The sequence below is a fragment of the Charadrius vociferus genome, unplaced genomic scaffold (genome assembly GCF_000708025.1).
Source record: "Charadrius vociferus isolate BGI_N301 unplaced genomic scaffold, ASM70802v2 scaffold822, whole genome shotgun sequence".
Classification (NCBI taxonomy): Eukaryota; Metazoa; Chordata; class Aves; order Charadriiformes; family Charadriidae; genus Charadrius; species Charadrius vociferus.
The window spans coordinates 2,187,400-2,205,585 of NW_009647481.1; the positions used below are offsets into that span (position 1 = coordinate 2,187,400).

General features: G+C 41.5%; 1 protein-coding gene across 4 annotated transcripts in view; it reads right to left on the reverse strand.

Moving 5' to 3' along the window:
* The window catches only part of KCNIP1 (Kv channel interacting protein 1), a 281,825-nt gene that overhangs the window by 20,881 nt on the left and 242,758 nt on the right, over positions 1–18,186 (reverse strand). The window contains exon 2 of one of the 4 annotated variants that reach the window (XM_009880733.1): positions 5,346–5,378. The exons of the other annotated variants lie outside the window; for them this stretch is intronic. Within the exon in view, the coding sequence (XP_009879035.1) occupies positions 5,346–5,378 (33 nt within the window). The remainder of the gene's footprint in view (positions 1–5,345; positions 5,379–18,186) is intronic. 4 annotated transcript variants of the gene reach the window in all.

The window sequence follows — 18,186 nt, forward strand, 5'->3', positions numbered from 1 at the left end:
GCAATTCATCTTCTTCAGCTTGTCCTGCAAGAATAAGTTTTTCCAACAATCAGTTCGTGAGCTTTGGTCCCGCAGGGCAGCTATTACTATGTTAAAAATAAACCAGATTATTGATGCAGATTTGATTCTATTTCCCATGCTGAGAAACGTGGCTCTTTTCTTTATAACAAACTACAGAAAGGCAATTATGAAAAATTCATCCCTTTCAAAGGGACACTACTTTTTCCTTCCGTTCTCTATTCCAGAACCAGCATCAATCTCTGCCTCTCAACAGTACCTGACGGTTCCCTGTGGGTTAATCCTTTCATCTGCTTCCTCTTCCTTTCCCAAGGGAAGTATTTTGAAAATTAGCAAAAAAAAACCACCTGTGAAGTTTTAGATCTGACCAAGGGGGCACTCAAAATGACACCTGACCAACAATTTCCCAGTAAACACTTCTAAAAATTATAGAAATAGTTCCTTCAGGGGAACATGCCCCAGTGCAACAGAACAGTCCTGGGCACTTGGAGCCTCACTGCAGAAACTAAATACAAGAAAGACTTATTAGTTCCTTTTGTCTATCACTTGCCAACAAAGAGCTATTTTCCATGGTGTTTCATGATAATATGTTTTAAAAGAGAAAACTTATTTTAGGAGTAACTACTTCACATTAAGATGCTTCACAGATCAAACATTCCCTCCCTTGTGTTTATCAGATATTTACATTTAAACTTTTCTCAGTTGTCATCCCATATTCAAAGATTTCCCTTCAGCAACATCTCTGTTCATCCCTCCTCCCTCCCTGGCGAAAGCCCGCAGTGGGCATAGCGCAGAGCTCGGAGCAGGGGAAAACCTGTAGCTGGAGACCTAAGGACACAAACTGCTCTTCTGTACAAATATTTCCAACTCTAGTCCCGTCCTGCCCGCACACCACCCCCCACCTCCTCCCCATCTTTTTTGGTCAGTATTTGTTTTCTTTCAGTGCTTTTTCTTAAGTCAGCTCTTTTAAACCTTTTTCTTCCATTCTCCGACACCCTATAAATTAACCGCAGTAACCTAAGTGGCAAAAAAGGAGGTTGTCACTTCCTCATCTGCCCTTGCCTTTTATCATGTATATTGTATTTCCTCTTATTTACATTTTTGTTATCACACTAGCTCAGTCCCTCCCAGCTCTTCAGGGATGTCACTCTATGAGATATGAGCCCTTGCATTTATAAACGCTGAAATTTTATTAAACTGAAGCTCACTTTGTGGTGGTGAGTGCAAGCAAAAGCCTACAGATACACACATGCAAATTTAAAGTTCTATTAGGAAAGTATGATAAGATATTTTATCTAATGTCATGTTCTTCCTCAGTTTTCCCTTGTTTACAGCTTGCTGAACACCCCCAGAGATTTTTGAGCGTGGGAAACAGGCGCACCACTGGTTTAAAGTTAATTGTCTTCTTCAATTTGCAAGTGCAGGAACAGACCTAGGGACTGACTGCAGACACTGCAAGGGATGTGCATGGTCACCTGCGCAGCTCAGGGGACGCATGGGACCAGCCGTAGCAGAGCTGATACACAGCTGTCACTTACAGCATCCCTTTCTAGCCATATTTTTATGGCTGGGTTTAATAGCAGGGTATGAAGTCTGGGTCTGGTAGAAGCACCTGTGCTAATCTTACTCCAAAGTAGGTTCAAGTTATAATTACTTAATTTTGCATTTCTGTGGAAAATATCATCTGTATTTGGTTAGCCCATAGATTAGATCCATTTTGTATATCAAACAAAATAAACAGTGGCTTCACTTCACAAAGAAACCCAATCCTGATCTATTTGTATGCACATGCATATTTTATGGATTGTTGCTAATGAAAGATATTGTATTTCATTTCTCTGCTGCTTGCTCAAGAGCAGAGAATGAATTTTCATTAGAGTAGATCAATATTTTAGCTGAATAAACTTTGGAAATTACTTAACGAGGCTTGGTTTATACATCCTTTCATATTTGTTCTAATTTTACTTTTTGTTATCTTTACAATTTGAAGATTTCCATACTTAGGCTGCCTGCAAATGGCCCTGTGTTTCACTCCTGTAAACTTTGCTGGACAGAATTTGCATTTCTCCAAGTGATAAACTGGAGTAATTTAAGCCTATTCATGTAAAAGACGTCTTGTACATCTACATGTCTCCAGACTGAATTGTTTCATCATTGAGGAAAACAGATTTTCAGCCACAGCTGACTCCATCAGACAAGTTGGCAGAGGGACTCCGTCCTTCTCTAACCCATGATAAAGACAAGAAATCTATTGATTTCGAAGGAAAAAACCTCTCCAATATTTCACTTTTCTAGATCTTTCCATTCCATTGGAAACAGGCCCATTTATCTGCCGTGTTATGGAAAAAATTATTTCATTGTCAATTTTTTGCAAAAATACACGGGTAGTGTAACGCACATCCAAGACAGCTACATGGCCTGAGGCACCGCCTAAAACCCGTTCCTATATGTGCAACGCCCGTTGGAGACCCAGTCAGGAACTTGCCACCGCTATCAGCAGAGGGCAGATGTGCCCCTGTCAGCACAGAAGTCGAGTCCTAAAATCCTCTGCTGACAGCACATCTTTCCTTTAGCGACCTATTTTCACGCCAGAACTCCTAATCAATATTCTTCAGATCCAACAACCCTTTCTTCATAAGCAGAACAGATTAAATTGGTCACAGACAATGCCAAAGTTGTATTCACATACTATAAAATAGAAGACAATTGTCTGTTAATTACCAGCTGCTTTCTCAGCTCTGGTTTTGAACAGCCGTTGGGCCCAAATTTATTAACCTGCCCGTCCTTCCTCGTGCTGGCAGCTGCCTCGACACAAGCAACACCTTGCACAAAAGCACAGGGTTGGTTTCCCTGGGCCAAACTCACTTGTGAAACACAAGAAACATCAAACACCTTTCCCACAGCGGCCGCCTGAGCAACTGCACCATTTCCATCCCTACACCCTATGTGCCTGGCAAACGGGCAATAACGATGTCTCATTCCATCGTTAGGGCTGGCCAAGGACAACCCAAGGCCTAAAACACAGTTTGAAGGGAGGGTGTATATGATGATTTAATAAAAATGCAAATTACCCTGTCCCCTGCTTCCAAAGGCTGCAAGGTGAAACCGTGTAATGCCAGGCTCCGTGGCTAATGGGAGGATTTTGAAAACATGTTGCTTATAATAAATTCACTTTTTGTTAAAGAAAAAAAATGAAGACATAAAATACAGCTAATGTGCCCGGTGTTAATTGTAAAACTGACAAGTATTAGATGAAATGGGTAATTTTACAAATACAGCAGAAGGGGATTAAATTATGTGCAAGAATTATTAGACTGCATCTTATTTTTATTAAAAAAACATTAGCTATGTTTTAGGAGCAAGGACCTGAAGAAAAAATTAACAGTTTATCCATGACATCTTTGAAATTAATCTCCAGACAGAATACTTGCTTGGCCTGATCTCACAGGAAATAGATCCTGCCGGTGGGAAACCAATTGCAAATATTTGAAAATTTCATGAAGAGAAATAACTAAATGCCCCAGTCCATAAACGCTCATTATGGCAGAAAGTTATGGGAATGGGAGTCAGGCGAGAGCTGTGTTACTGATGCAGACCCCGCACATTGCCTTCAGCGTTCCCCCCGTTGGCGTAAGCAGGAGCTGTAGGAAGTACTGCTTTTGTCAAATCCTTTGAGGTCTCTAATTCCAGATCCCTGGGGCAAAGGCAGCTACCAAGTACAGCTCCACTATCTGCAACAGCAAAAATATTTCTGTGCAGTTCCGCGTGCTTCCACCAAGGCAAAAATCTTTTTTGCCTTTAAGCAACCCCATCTGGCAAATATGTACAAATCAACAAGGCTAGCATGACAGATAACAAGAATCCTGTGGGCTAGTTCCTGCTGCCCTTCCTATACTTACCTATTTGATCTTAAAAACATGTATCTGCACATCTATGAATCCTAAAAAAGGGTTAAGTAAAACCTGCTCATGGCAAACATCAATAAAAAAAATAACACTAAGAAACCTGCTGAAGTATCAAATACTAAACATTTAATTTAACTTGTACAGTCCTTTATTAGTAAGTTATCATTATTAATATTATTGCCTGGCTGGAAAGATCGATTTTCAAACTAAAGGGACGCTGTAGCAAATAAAATAAAGAGGAACTGATGTCTCTTTATCCACTCCCTTTTCCTGAAATGATTTTTTGACTGCTTCAGGTCCATTTTCTCTGCTAAATCAGCCACATCAAATTCATTACACAGTCAAGCTTAGCAAGCTTGTTCTGCCTGTGTGAACCTGCAACACCACCAGTTGCAGACAAAAGCTACATGAAAACCCAACACTGTATAAAATTGAGATTTAATAAAAAAATAAAATTTTAAGATTTCTTCGCTAATCCTTGCAATGATCTATGCAAAATGTCACGTATAAATACTTTCCTCTGCCTCTACACTCCTTCATTTAGTTTCACAGTTGTACATAGGGAAGCTAGAACAAGGTTACAGTCTGAAAACAAAGATGCAGGAATAGTCAGAGGCCATGGGTACCTCCCAAAACGTCTTTCTGGCACACAATTAAGACCAGGTACAATGATTTGAACATGAACTACACAACATCAAATTTGACTTTAACTGTTTCTGCAGACGCTGTATTAACTCTACTCATCATTAGAAACAGCTTTGCTGTGGCCATTCACAGGGTAGGAGACAGCAGGGTGTTCTTCCAGTACACTGGACCTTACCTGGGACAGCACTTTCTTTTCATTTTTCCTTGAACATTCCCACCTGTCTGTAGCAACATTTATAAGGGAAGTAACTTGTCAAAACAGGTGGAAAAATCACTGAAAGATTGGTGGGTGCTTTGCTGCTTTTCCATAGGGATACTGAAGAAGATGTGCTTTTGGGACAAGCGCTTTCCTCGAAGCAGCTGTTCAAAGGTGAATTTGCAAAAAAAAAAAAAACCCACCTTACTAGATAGGTTAGAAAATCACCTCCCTCTGATGATTTTTGGAAAATTCCCACTAATACCATCTCAAAACTTCATGTGGAGAGTACCTGAACTGCTAAGTACTTGACTTAGCACATCATGTGATAGAGCATCGCACACAGAAGAACTCGTAGGTTGAGTAAAAGCTGAGACTGCCTTCATCAGAGGGGACTCAGCTGCTCCCCACACTGCAGCCTTACGCAGGAACTGGGCAATTTTCAAGCACCTTTAATTTTCCTTGCTGCCAGCATGGAAAGTGAGGACAAACTCAGCCAGGGGGAACTTGTTTCCTGGCTTAAGAAAACTTTTTCTACAAAAATTATATGACCGATCGAGTCAAACTGGTTTAAATTTTACCTCTCTGATACACGTAAAACCATCGGGCAGGGTCTAGGAAAAAGTAAGAAAAAAAATTAACAAAAACAAAGTGACAACCATACAGAGCTTTGTCTTTTGTTAATTTTAAGGTGACACTGGATGCGTTCTGCAAGTGCCATAGGGTCCCCTCTCCCAGCGACAGTAGGATTGTTTGCAGGTGTGTTTTACATAGGTTTTTCTTCTGAATTGCCTCTTTCCTTACCCCAAGGGGCAGGAAAGGAAGTCTGAGCTTGCTGTCTCCTGCACAACCATGAAACTCGGGGCAGCACGTGAAGGGAAGCATGCACACAGTCATGCACCCATGCAAGCATCCATGCATACAGCAAGAGAGCAGTGCAGCAGTCGTCCTAGCAACTCTGGTAAGGGGTAACGAGGACTTTGCATGCAGTTTGTGAAGCCTGCTAGGGGGCAACAAGAGGGGCCTGCAGCCTTCTGCTTCCTCTCCACAGCTTAGCTCTTTGACAGCCTGTAGAAATAAAAAAGTGATTAGAAAGCGTGAAGAAGTCTCAGGTGGTCTGGCACACTCTAACTGGTGCTCTTTGCAGTTACTTCACTTGCAACATGGTAATTTTGTACTATCTTCATGTGCCCTGGGAGAAAATTTCATTAGCAAATTAGGTGAAAAGTAACACAAATAAATAATTATTTTAAAGATATATATTTGGCTTCTCATAGCATCAGTTTCTTTTTACTGGGGAATTGGGTAACCAATATGATCTACAATAACCTGCAAAAGGCACAAGAACTTTGGTCAGAATATTACTACCTGCAGCTCCTCGACCCTACCTCCAGCCTGGGCAGCTCCTGCCCTCAGTCCATCTGGCATCATCTGTTTCCTTTGCTTCCACATAGTCTGTGCCTCCGGCTGCCCAAACCTTCCTAAACACCCGCTCTACAGCATCTCACCTGCTGCTGCCTGGGAAGCACCTGGTTTCTTCTTACACACCACCCAGCACATTTTGTCTCACAGCTGGTGCATCTCTAGCCCCACATTAGGATCAAGTAGGCACCAAAACTGAGCAATTCTTACTGCTGTGTGTTTCTCTAGAGGGGGTTACAGGAAAAGCAGTGTATGAAGCTGTGGTGGGTTGACCCTGGCTGGACGCCAGGTGCCCACCAAAGCTGCTCTGTCACTCCCCTCCCCAGCTGGACACAGAAGAGAAAAATATAATGAAAGGCTCCAGAGTTGAGATAAGGGCAGGGAGAGATCACTCAGCAATCACCATCATGGACAAAACAGAGTCGACTTGGGGAAAATTAATTTAATTAAGATGCAGAGATAATTAACAGATAGCAGGAAGACAATAGATGTGCTGCAAAAAAGAGAAAGATGATCTAATTTTTCTGTATTGGGTAATCTTGTGGGCTATCAAAACTTTAGACTGTAGATAATACCTTCTGCATAGAAACAATGTTTTCTTTTCCTCTTTACAGAGATAGGAAAAAAGCCCTTTTAAAAAAAGAAATAGAAAAAAGTTTCTTGTAACAAGATATTTTTCTTCATTGTATGAAAAACTTCAGAGTCAGCTTTCAAGGGTTCAGTTGCAAATTAATTCCCTACCAGATTATTAAAATTATAACTAAGAGGTTTTGAATCACAGTCTATTTTTTATTTAACACTGAATTGGTCTTTTTTGAAAAATGGCAATTTTCAATAAGCTCAACAGAAAACTTCTTAATCATCATCTCAAATACATATGCTTACGTCTGCTTAGCATATTGAATAGTACAAATAGGAGAAACTACAATCTTGTTACCACCACTTATAAAACCTCTTCCCAAAACATGCAGAAGCAGTTACTGAGGACTTGATTGTTTCTCATCTCTTCCAAGAGAGTCTTATGATTTTCTTTTTTTCTTTCCCCTAAAACCCCCAGGTTATGTATTACTCTCTGTGCAATGAAACAGAGCAATTTCTGAACAACTACAGAAAATGAAAAGGAATTAGCAGAAACTCAGTTCATAATTTCTGAGGATTTTTTCTAACACACTAGTGGTTTGTTTACAAACAACAGGTAATGCCACCACCAATCCATCAGGGCTGTGCACAGGGAATGAGCCTGCCCACCTGTACCTGACCAGGGTGAGCTGTAACAGAACCGAAGGAGCAAAGCCAATAATAAAACTCTACTGAAACCATACAAATCTAGTCGCATTTTTCAATGTAACTTGACTTAAAATATTTTCTTTCCTTCATAGCTCAAAGAAAGATGAAGGAAAATCAAACACACACCTTGCAGGTACCAAAACAGGATGCAGAAAGCAGTGATAGAGAAAAGAAAGACTGAATTTGCAGTCACATAATCCTATTTCAGCAGCTAATAAGATGGTTAGATTTCCCCTGTGACATCTACATGGAAGCATTTTTTATTTTTGCTCATGCCCAATCTGCTGAAAGTTCAGAAACTTTCTTAACAACAGTGGATTTTATGTTGTTCCAAATGTGCTGGCCAGGAAGTCATTATGCACCCCAACATTAGTGTTTGACTTTGTTCCTATTATCTGAGAAAATAAACATGGCAGATAGATAATATTTATTTCAATGAAAAAACCCAATCCTGTTGTAGAGCAGAGTTCTGATACAAGGTAAAAAGAAGGTATTTTCCTTTTTGTCTTACTTTTAGGAAACCAGAGTACTAGAGTGCTGTAGGGTGTAGGACATTGAGCTGGCCTGACGTACATCTGTCTTGGTCTCTTGTTTATCAAGAAGGCTTTCAAAATCAGAAGGCATTTTTTTTAGACTCTAAACCAGACTAATTGTTTGTTTAACAGAGTGAATTTAAAAGAACTCAATAGAATAGATATAAAATGGCTTTACGCACAAACCCCTCACTGCCAAACATACTGAGCGGATGGGTCCTTAGCTCCAGGATTGTTTTCAGCCAGCTCTGTTGTTTTCTCAGTTACAGGAGCTCCAACGCAACCTCCATGCCCTCAAGGAGAAATAAATGCGTTTCATAAAGTTAATAGAGCCAGTGGAAAAACTACTGTCCTGCAGTTGTGTCACATCTGTTATGGAGGTGGCAAGTAAATACAACAGGAGCTTCTTTGCCCTTGGCAAGCTCTAGTTAGGTCAGCTGAAAAACTTCCTCAAATTATGTGATCTGCTGCTTCGCTGAGTAGTTGGGGGAAACAAAATGAAAAAATAAAGATTTCAGTACCTGCCCAGTGGCGGTGGAGGGCAAGCTGCATGCTTGCTGCAGCACTGGAAGCAGTAAAGGCTCCTCTTTCCGCGTGCTCCCACCCAGAGCTGCTCCAGCTCCTACACCCTACAGAGAGAAACCTCTTCTTTCTCTACAGACCTGAGCAGCACTACCTTCATGTCTGCTGAAGGTACCACTGGCTGGTAACATCAAGCTGGACACGACCCCCTGCTTAAACCAGACACCTCTGCCCCACCCCTCCTGACCTGCACAAAGAGCCTCTCAGGATGAACAGCCTATTTTTTTTTTTTTTTTATACACTTCAATCATAGTCACTTTTGAGTGATCTCATGAGTAGCATAGTACGAGCACATTCCATTTCTCAGTGTTGCTCCCTACTGTTTAAAAAGCCACATTTCCTTACATTGTCATAACACAGCAATTTACACCACAAGTAAAGCTTCGTGTTACACTACCCACACCAAAAAGTGAGAAGTGTATTCTTGATTATTTGCGTGCTTTCTAAGAAACATAATACATCACTTCGCATTGAAACAAGATACTGAAATGCCATTTGGGAACACACCAATTCCCAACTGAAAAGAAATAAAAAATATTTACATATTAACTTTTTATACATTTGAATCATTTTTTTTTGTACGGTTTGTTAAACAAATATATTTCCTGCAACACTTACACTTTACAGGCCATGGAACCTGGCAGCACTTTCCATTTTACTCTGTTAATATGACATTGTGAAGACATTCAGCATCACTTCTTCAACTTCAGACATCTCTGCACAAAAGACAGCTCAGACTGACATACAGTCACCTTCCCAGGGTAATTCTATTTTGTGTGTTTTCTTTGGGTATTAAAGGCTATCTTCCCCGAGTATATACAATCTTAGTTCAATAGATGGGCATATAGCTTGCAGTCTCTCAGGTCAGTGGTATTATCAACACAGCTCTTGGTACTGTCCAATGAGTTAAGACATGGGCTCATTCCCAGAGTAAAACCCTGAACATCTCCTTGAAGACCTTCTCCAGTGGGTGGCTGGGCTAGGGTGTGCCAAGGGGCACGGACACCACGTGCAGAGCAGCGCACACACACACACGGCACTTCAGGAAAACAGTTTTGAGTGCTGCAAATCATCCGCATCGTGCTCAACCTCAAGAGCTCAGGTCTGGGCTGGAGATAGGGCAAAGGCTCTGCCTAGAGCTGTGTCCAGACTACCAACACCACTGCTTATGTGTTTTGCAATGTTTTCTGCTGTTTTCAATAAATTCTTGAGCTGCCCTGATGGCAATGCAGGCTTCAGTTTGTATGATTTTTTTTTTCCCCAACCGTCAGTAATGAACTGCATGGAAGAGGAGATTCTCTATCTCAAACACAGTTTTACTTTGACAGAGGCCCTGAAAAAGCCTGTCTGAAGAATTAATCCAAGGACAAGCATCCACAATCAATCCCTTTCGATCACTGAGTAGCACTTAAGTCATGGCTACAATTAAACTGTAGGATTGCAACAGGAAAGATGATGAAGCTCCCCCCTCCAAACCAACCAACCCCAAACCCCAGCTCTCTGCTCCTTCTCAGATGCCCTTCAGCAGTAAACCTCAAACCCAGCAAGAAAATCCTCCCGGCACATTAATGGCCTTGCAGCATAATTCAGAATAACTTATTGCCCTTTAGGGGAATCAAAGAAACAAACATTAGAATACACCATTCCCCTGAAAGAGAAATTTTGCAGAACTTGCAGTATTTTGTTGGAAACACAAAACAGTTTATGCAAATCAGTTCTTATACCCTTAGCAGGACTTGGACTGCAGAGCTCGGGTATTCGAAAAGAGGAATGGCTAACACAAACTGCAATGCAACCTAAATGCTATCTTGCTTGATAGTACTGATAGCTTCTTTCAACCTCCTCATCATGATCGTCAATAGCATCAGCAGCGTTATTTGCTCATGAGAACGCATTACAACCAGGCAGTGCCATTTCACAGCATTCAACTGCTTATGAATCTATTTCCAGCCCTGCTATAGAAATGAATTATGCCTCAGTAGCTCTCTGGCAGAACAGGAAGGAGTAAAGGCAATTTGTAAAGCCCCATCAGTAAAATGGGAATAACTCTTATACATCCAGACATGCTTTCCCAGCGCTCCACACAAGTTCCCTCAACTTCATTAGCACTCAGTTATTGCATCTCCCTTGTTACAAATAGGTCTGACATTGTACTTTGGTTTTGTGCTATTGTATAAGACAAAGCTCCACTCCAGTTACAGCAAGGACTCTCCCAAGACTTGAATTTTTTTCAAGGCTGATATTTAGGCAGTGCTTAAAGTATGGTACTTGTTTCTAAACCACTCCAAGTACTTCAAAGAGCAATCTAAGAAATGCAGCCAAGAGTAACAGAGTGATGAGCCCAAAGGATGACCAAGAGAAAGAACTGATAACAAGCATACATTTGATTAAACGAACATTAAAAAAAGCGACTCATCTGAAAGAGGCGCACCAGATTCTTTTGCCACATCCCCAAAGCTACTGGCAGTACATGCTGCTGAGCTTCCTTTTGACTCTAGCACTAGTAAAACAAATCAGGTTTAATCTGGCTGGTGGTGTACGAACACATCTATACATCTATTGCCTTTTCCAGAAAAAAAGGTAAGAGGCTTCCCAAGAAGGGAAGCAGACACCTTTCATGCCACACTCCATCACAAGGCTTTATAACAAGAATCATGAATCAGCCATGGGGAAAAGCATAATCACAGAAAAAAGCTAGACTCAGGGCTGGTACAACAGGGAAAAACCCAGCTAGCAGAGGGTAGAAAGCATTTAGTTTACTTTACCAGCATCTGCCTGAGAATAGCACTGGGAACACTGGGGATCAGATAGGAAACAATACGTAATGCGGTCACTAATCTTCTTTCCAAAGACACCACTGCCAACTTGTCCTGAGTCATCTGTAGTATTTCACAGAGCCAGCTGAATCACCCACGGTGATTTCCAAAAAAGATGAGCATTCATGATAAAGGCATGTTAATTCTGTGATTAAGACTTGCTCCTTTTCATGGACTTTTGCTTGTCCAGGCTCTGCAAGAGAGCTCACATTACAGAATTGTTTCTGTGCTACAAAATCAGGCTCTCTCTAGATCTGGGGCGGGTGCTGAACTCCAGCTATCAAGAATCCTTTGCTGTGCTAACTAGCAGCAGAACTAAAGCCAAGTACCATCCTGTCTGCAGACCAAAAAAAAAAAAAAAAAAGAAAAAAATCAGTGTTCAAAAAAGCTGCAGTTCTTGGCACTTCACAGTCTAGCAGCATGCCCTGGGAATAGCCTTTCAGCATTATTCTCACCTAATCCGTGTTCCTCATTTCTATCAATCTATTCACACTTTGTAGGATTTTCTTCTTGGAAAAGGTGACATGTAAGAATGGCTGTCTTGCGTCAGACCAAAAAATTAATCTAACCCAGGGAAGAGAATAAGAACAAGATGAACACAGAGTGATACTCTTGAGACCCCTGTCCCGGTGTACAGAAATCTGAGCAAGATTTCCCAATCCAGAGCTGATGTCTTTGTACCCAAGAAATGCACAGCTCTTTAGTAAATTTTGAGCCTAGGTACTTTCTTAATATGCACAAGTGTAATATAACAAGCTTACCTACTGTAATAAAATGTAATCTGGATAGCACTGAGCATTATCACCGGGAACAATAATGTTCATGGCTGAGACCTTGATACCACCCAGCTGAGCTCACAGAGGATAATTCCCCTTCCGGAGCTTGACTTGATCCCGGTCTTGGTCAGTTATACCAGTGATCCTGAAAGTCAGAGCCAACCCCCCGCCCCCAAAAAAAAAAAAAAAAACCAACACCCCAAAACCCAAAACAAAACAAAAACCAAAACAGCTGCCCCTCTGTCAGGAGATTTGCTCAGAGTCACACAGGGAGCCTGGGACAAAGCTGAGGTTACTCTGAGACACCTGCAGTCACATCTGGGTAGAGGATGAAATCCACTGTTAAAGCTCATAATTTGTAATTTTTTTTTTTTAATTGGTCCCAGGTAGAGACAAAGAACAGAAAATGAAAAAAAAAGTTCATGCAAATACTATTTCCTGAAAAATTACTATCTGGCTAACTGTAGTGAAATATCCCTTTCCACTGACAGTCTAATAGTTGGAGACGTGACAGACAGCAGCAGAGGGGTGGCAGCAGCAGATGGGCAGCTCCAGTGAGGGGCACAAAGCCCTACATCCCGACAAACATCAGTTTTGCAGAAGACCCATTTCTTATTAATGGGTAAATAGCCTGGCAGAAAATTCCTACAACAGCTACTCACAGCATTAATCTAATAACTTAAACATATTACTATACTTCTACTCAGCTAAAGTTTAGACCAGTAATTATTGCTTGGGAAAAAAAAAAAAATTAAACTGTGGAAGTCTCCCACATACATTTTGGTAAGGTGCAGAGAAGGAAAATAAAAAATACGGAGGCAGCAATCTCCTCAAAAAAGCAACACCAAGCCACTGGCCTTAAACAGGTTTCGATTCCAAAGCAGCAAGGGAAAGGAAAACCATGGGAATATGTCAAACCATCAAACTGTGATGCTTTTTCTGAAGAAGTATCAGAAGCTCTTCAGAGGGCACTTAATAAATGAAATAGTCATAGGAGACTTCTGAATTATAAATGAAGTAACTGAACTTAAATTTCTTTCTTTTTTGGAATAGGTTATTCATCAAAAAACTTCTGATGCGCCAAGACAATGCATTACAAATAGACTTATTCTCTCCGAGAAGAATTATTGCTGCCAATGTTTTTTTCTCTCATTGAAAAGCAAATCAGACCCTTCAACTCCCTGATTTATTACTGCACTGATTTCCATGAACACTGGTTTGCTCTAGCTTTGAGTTAGAAAAAGGCTTGTGGAAGGACAATAATCAATGAATATATAATGTGAGGGAATCAAGCAATCAGAAATAGTAATTAGCTCAGTGCCTAATTCAAGGACATGTTATCCTTGGGTTATTATAGGAAAAATAGAATTTTATATTTGTGCATTCAGGCAGGTTTTAAGTACTGTCTAAAAACTAAGTTGTTTTCCCCCTCAGAGGTACCTTTTTTGAACAGGTGGGCTTACATACACTTGGCACTAGCTGCAGAACTGACAGGCAACCTAAGCAGACATTTGGAAGACGAAGGCAAATAGACAACGGCGCAAGGCCAAACACAGCTTAAACTACATAAAACCCTTATAATGGACACTCTCAATCACATACACAGTGTTTAAGGTCATGATTGCAGGGATCACAAAGCTGCAGCCTCACCTAAGATTTCTTTATTCTGGACTGGCACTTTTCCCCTGAAGAGAAAGCATGTGTGTATATGTGTGTGTGTGTGCGTTATTTTCTCATCGACAGCCTCGCTGCGCCTTCCCAGAGGCATCCCTGTGCTCAGTCACTGGAGGCTGCTGGTGGGAGCATCTAAACGCAGCCGCAGATATGAAAGACTGCCGCAGCAGCCTGTGAGCAACAACAGCCGGAGCATGCCGGGTCCATCACCGCCCAAGGGCCAGGTGCTGCTGCGGGCTGGTGCTTCCCACTGGGGGCCCCACGGCCATGAGTGTGCCAGGAGGGGCAGAAGGTCCCTCTCTCTGAGCCACCCTTGGGTGTGTGGGCAGCTCGGGCTGAGCTCCTGAAGAGGGCACTGAAGCTGTTTAGAATTCAGACCGTTTTGCAAGATGTTGACTCTTCCAAAAGGTGGCATACCACATTGGGAAAATAAATAAATAAAACATATTTTCCATAAAAAGGAACTTTTGACTGTGATTTAGAAAACTTCATTTTGGAAAATCTTTCAAGTTTCATTTCTAAGCAATGTTCACATTTCATTGCAATACAGGCAGACGCAATCTCCACCTGCACCATGTTTGTGGTCAGTTTGTCTCAGCACAGAAGCTCTTTGCAGCTTTTTCACTGTTAAATTACCCAGTTCCATAAATGCTTACTTCATTACTGGGCAGGCACCTACACTGGAATTCTGCAAAACAGAAATTTCATGTTAAATTTCTTTAGAAAAAAAAAAAGATAATTATTTCTACTTTGGCTTTAAGTTTCAATTTCTGAAAGTCAGTTTGTTTGTTTTTAAAATGAAGCCTTGGCATGTGGGTTTTTTTTGGGGGGGAGGGATGGGGGTGGGGTGGGGTAGTGAGGGGGGGTTTCCTCCCAACAGAAATATTTATCTTCCCAAGCTGAAAACATGTGTGGGTTAGCTCACATTTATTTAAAAAAAAAAAAAGGGAGAATATTTTGTTGTGTTTATTAACATACACATCATCCTGTTTGGAAACAGCAGTTTGTAAAATAGAATTTGCCATGTAACTATAAGGCAATACTAGCATCACCGGCAGTAGTGAATTTGGCAGCAAGTTTCCTCCTCTAATAGCAGACAGGACAGCTCACCACCATGTCATGGTAATTCACCTGTGCGAAGATTAGAGAAAGTACAAATTGTTTTGGTCCAGGCAGAATTGAGGAGTGAAACACCGCTATTAAATATGCATGCTACAGATCACATCCAAATGAGACAGTATGACCCAAAAGATTACTTCTTTCCATTTCACGGAACTGGTCTTTCAGTTGAGCAGATTGCTCCGAAATGTGAAGCATAATTAAGCAGAACATAAGTGCCAATAAGGCTCTATTCGCACAGAAGAAACTGCTCAAAAAATACCGTTCCAATACACATCCAGATTTTTCAATGGGACATAAAGAAACTTTGCCAAAATGCATTTGCTCATGCAAAAAGGCTTTCTGCTGAAATACACAGTACGTGGGGTAGCTGACAGCATCAAACCTCCGTTACAGCTGCAGGAACAGAGAGCTGGCAGAGGGCATAGGTATATTTCTGTAGATAATGTTGTTAGAGGGCAGCACCCACACCTCCAGCATTTAAGCGGATCTGATCTCAGGCAACATATGGGAGCAACCATTAGTGCCTGGACTTCTTGTTCATAAAAAAAAAAAAAAACAAAACATTAGCATCCTAATTCCTGGTATGATAAGAAGCTGAACAAGAAGTGGATCTCCAGAACACTAATGTAAATAGACAGTGCCTAAACCTTGCTTCTGACACTACTGTTTCTTTACATACAGCCTACACACTTCTGACTCTGAAACAGAGCCGCTTTAGTACCTATATACTCATTCAAATTCTTCAACCACATCTTTAACTGTTGTGTTCAAGTGCTTTGAATGTAGACAGCTGTAAATCAGGTACTTGCTTTTATTCAAATGCACCACTGCCCAGGACTGAGGGCATCAGCTTGATGAAACTCTTCATCCAAGTAAATGTTAGGTCCTGACGTTAAGGAAAAAAATTAAAACCCCACCCAACACACTAGATTCACTGTAGTTAGTAAGACTCCAGTGTGAAAGCAGTAATTTGTTTCAAGACACGTAACAGAAATTTTGTTTCCTTACAAGGAATCACTTTTTCCTTTTGCTAGGTCTGTGCCTGGCCCGTGGTGACGCTCCCACAAGCAGCCGTTTCAGTCAACCTGCTCACCGCTAATCCCTCCCCATCATCCCAGTCATTCTACACCCCCCACCTTCCCCTGTGCTCCTACCTCTGAAGAGTGGTACAAGCATCCTCCAGGCTGAGGGCAGGCTGTTTGCTGCTCTAATCGTGTCTGAGCCGCTCTACAGAAAAGAAGCGATCCAGAGCAGCTTCACTCACCCACTCGTCCCGAGGATGGTGAGCACACGCTGGGCTGCTCTGCAAAGCCTCATTAATCCACAGCCACAGGTACAGGAGACAGCTTCAAATTTTGTATGGGGGCCACAACAAATCTCACTGGAGCATTTTGATCCAGTTTTAAATGTTCTTAAAATTAGCAGAAGACCATTTAAAACATCTCCCCTAGGTACAAGATGGGAGTTTTCCTAAGATTTACTAAAAAGTGATTTCTTTTCAGTAAGAGGTGACACAGTAGCACTCAGGGAAGCAAAAGGAAAGGCTTTGCTGGGAGCCGTTCAGTCAGTTCAGATCTCCCTCCCTTTGCTCAGCAGTCTGCAGTGGGCTGTTGAAACCCTACCGGTACCCATCAAGTGGTTCAACATAGCGAGGAGATCGCTTTGGAAGCGCCCTTAGCCACTTGTGCCTTTCAGAGTAAGCAAACAGAAATATGTGCAGTGTGAAGATTTTTTACACAGGTTTCTATGTCCCACTGAGAAGCATATAAATCGAGGTGGGTAGGGACACAGGACAAGACCAGACACATTGGTACCAAGCAGTAAGCAACCTCATAAAATAGGGGCTAAAACCCAAGCCTGCCACACCTATGGTGACAGACCACTCTGCTATGGTCTATATACCAAACATACCAGCACAATATACCAAAGCAGGGGCAGAACTGAGCTAGAATTCCCTAGGCTCCCATGCAGGAGCCAAATTGCAAGCAGTTACCAGCCAGCAAAGCAAACAGGCAGGGAGCTGAAACCCCAGCAGACAAGATAGGAAATTTTCAGGAAATTTTCAGGACAATAAGAGACGCGCAATAATTTCCAAAATTTGGCCCAGCTAGCGATGCCGGCAACCTTAAAAGTTTATTCCTGCCACCAGAGGTTAATGCGACACGCACAAAGCTTGCTGCCATTTTTCTCTGGCTTTATTCTGCTTCTCCTGGAAGGGCAACAGGGAATGCCACAAGGCTCAACGCTACGACACACCCTGCTTAGGATGTATATGCAACCAGCTGCACGTGCCGAGTCGCCATCAAGTCAAAACACATAATTATTTAAAACGTTACCGTGCTAAAGTTAGAAGCTTTACATTTCACTAAATCTGAGGATCTTTCTGCTTCTGAAACATATTAATTTTCAGACTGGAATGGGAAGGCCATGAGGTTTATGGCTTTCCAGGCTGGGGTCTGGCTTTGATCACCCCCCCTAAAAATACTGCCAAATTCAGAGATCTGGTCTGTTTTCAAAATACCACCAACAGAGAGTGATTTGAGGCTAATAAACTTCAGTGCTTGTAAACACTAGAGCTGTTCTTGTTGACAATGTCTGAGGACTTCTGCCGGCAGAAAACAAATACACAATTGAACATATGACCAATGCCAGAACGCAGCTTATTAAATTTTCATGCTGACTCTGATTACTTTCATTTAGCAACACAGATGTGCAACCAGGATGAGGAGATACAGTGCCCATGAGTACTGGGAAATGGCTGGCAATATGAGCGAGATTTGGAAACCAGTCACTTAGAGCAAATGCTGCTCACATGTGCACTTATCAGCTCTTACCAGTGACTTGATTTTAAAGCCGCCATGAAAACATATTAATGTATTAGCTTTCACAATACTGATTCTTCCATTCTGCTTTAAGGAAGTCACATACTAGTCCACAAATGAGTGAGAAAAAGACAGGAAAGTGTTGCTAAGAACAGTTCTCAAAAAAGGAATTAAAACCACACTCCATACGTGACCAGGATTAAATTAAGATATTTTGTCTGAAATGTCATCAATATATGCTGAGCAACTCCGACCTATTCTGTATGAGCAAAATTCTAACACAGCAAGAGGCAAAAGAAACAGGTTTAGATGGACATGCCATCATGGGTAAACTCATCCCAGTATTAGCCCAAGAGCATCTCAAATACAGAGCTGCTGATGTACATCA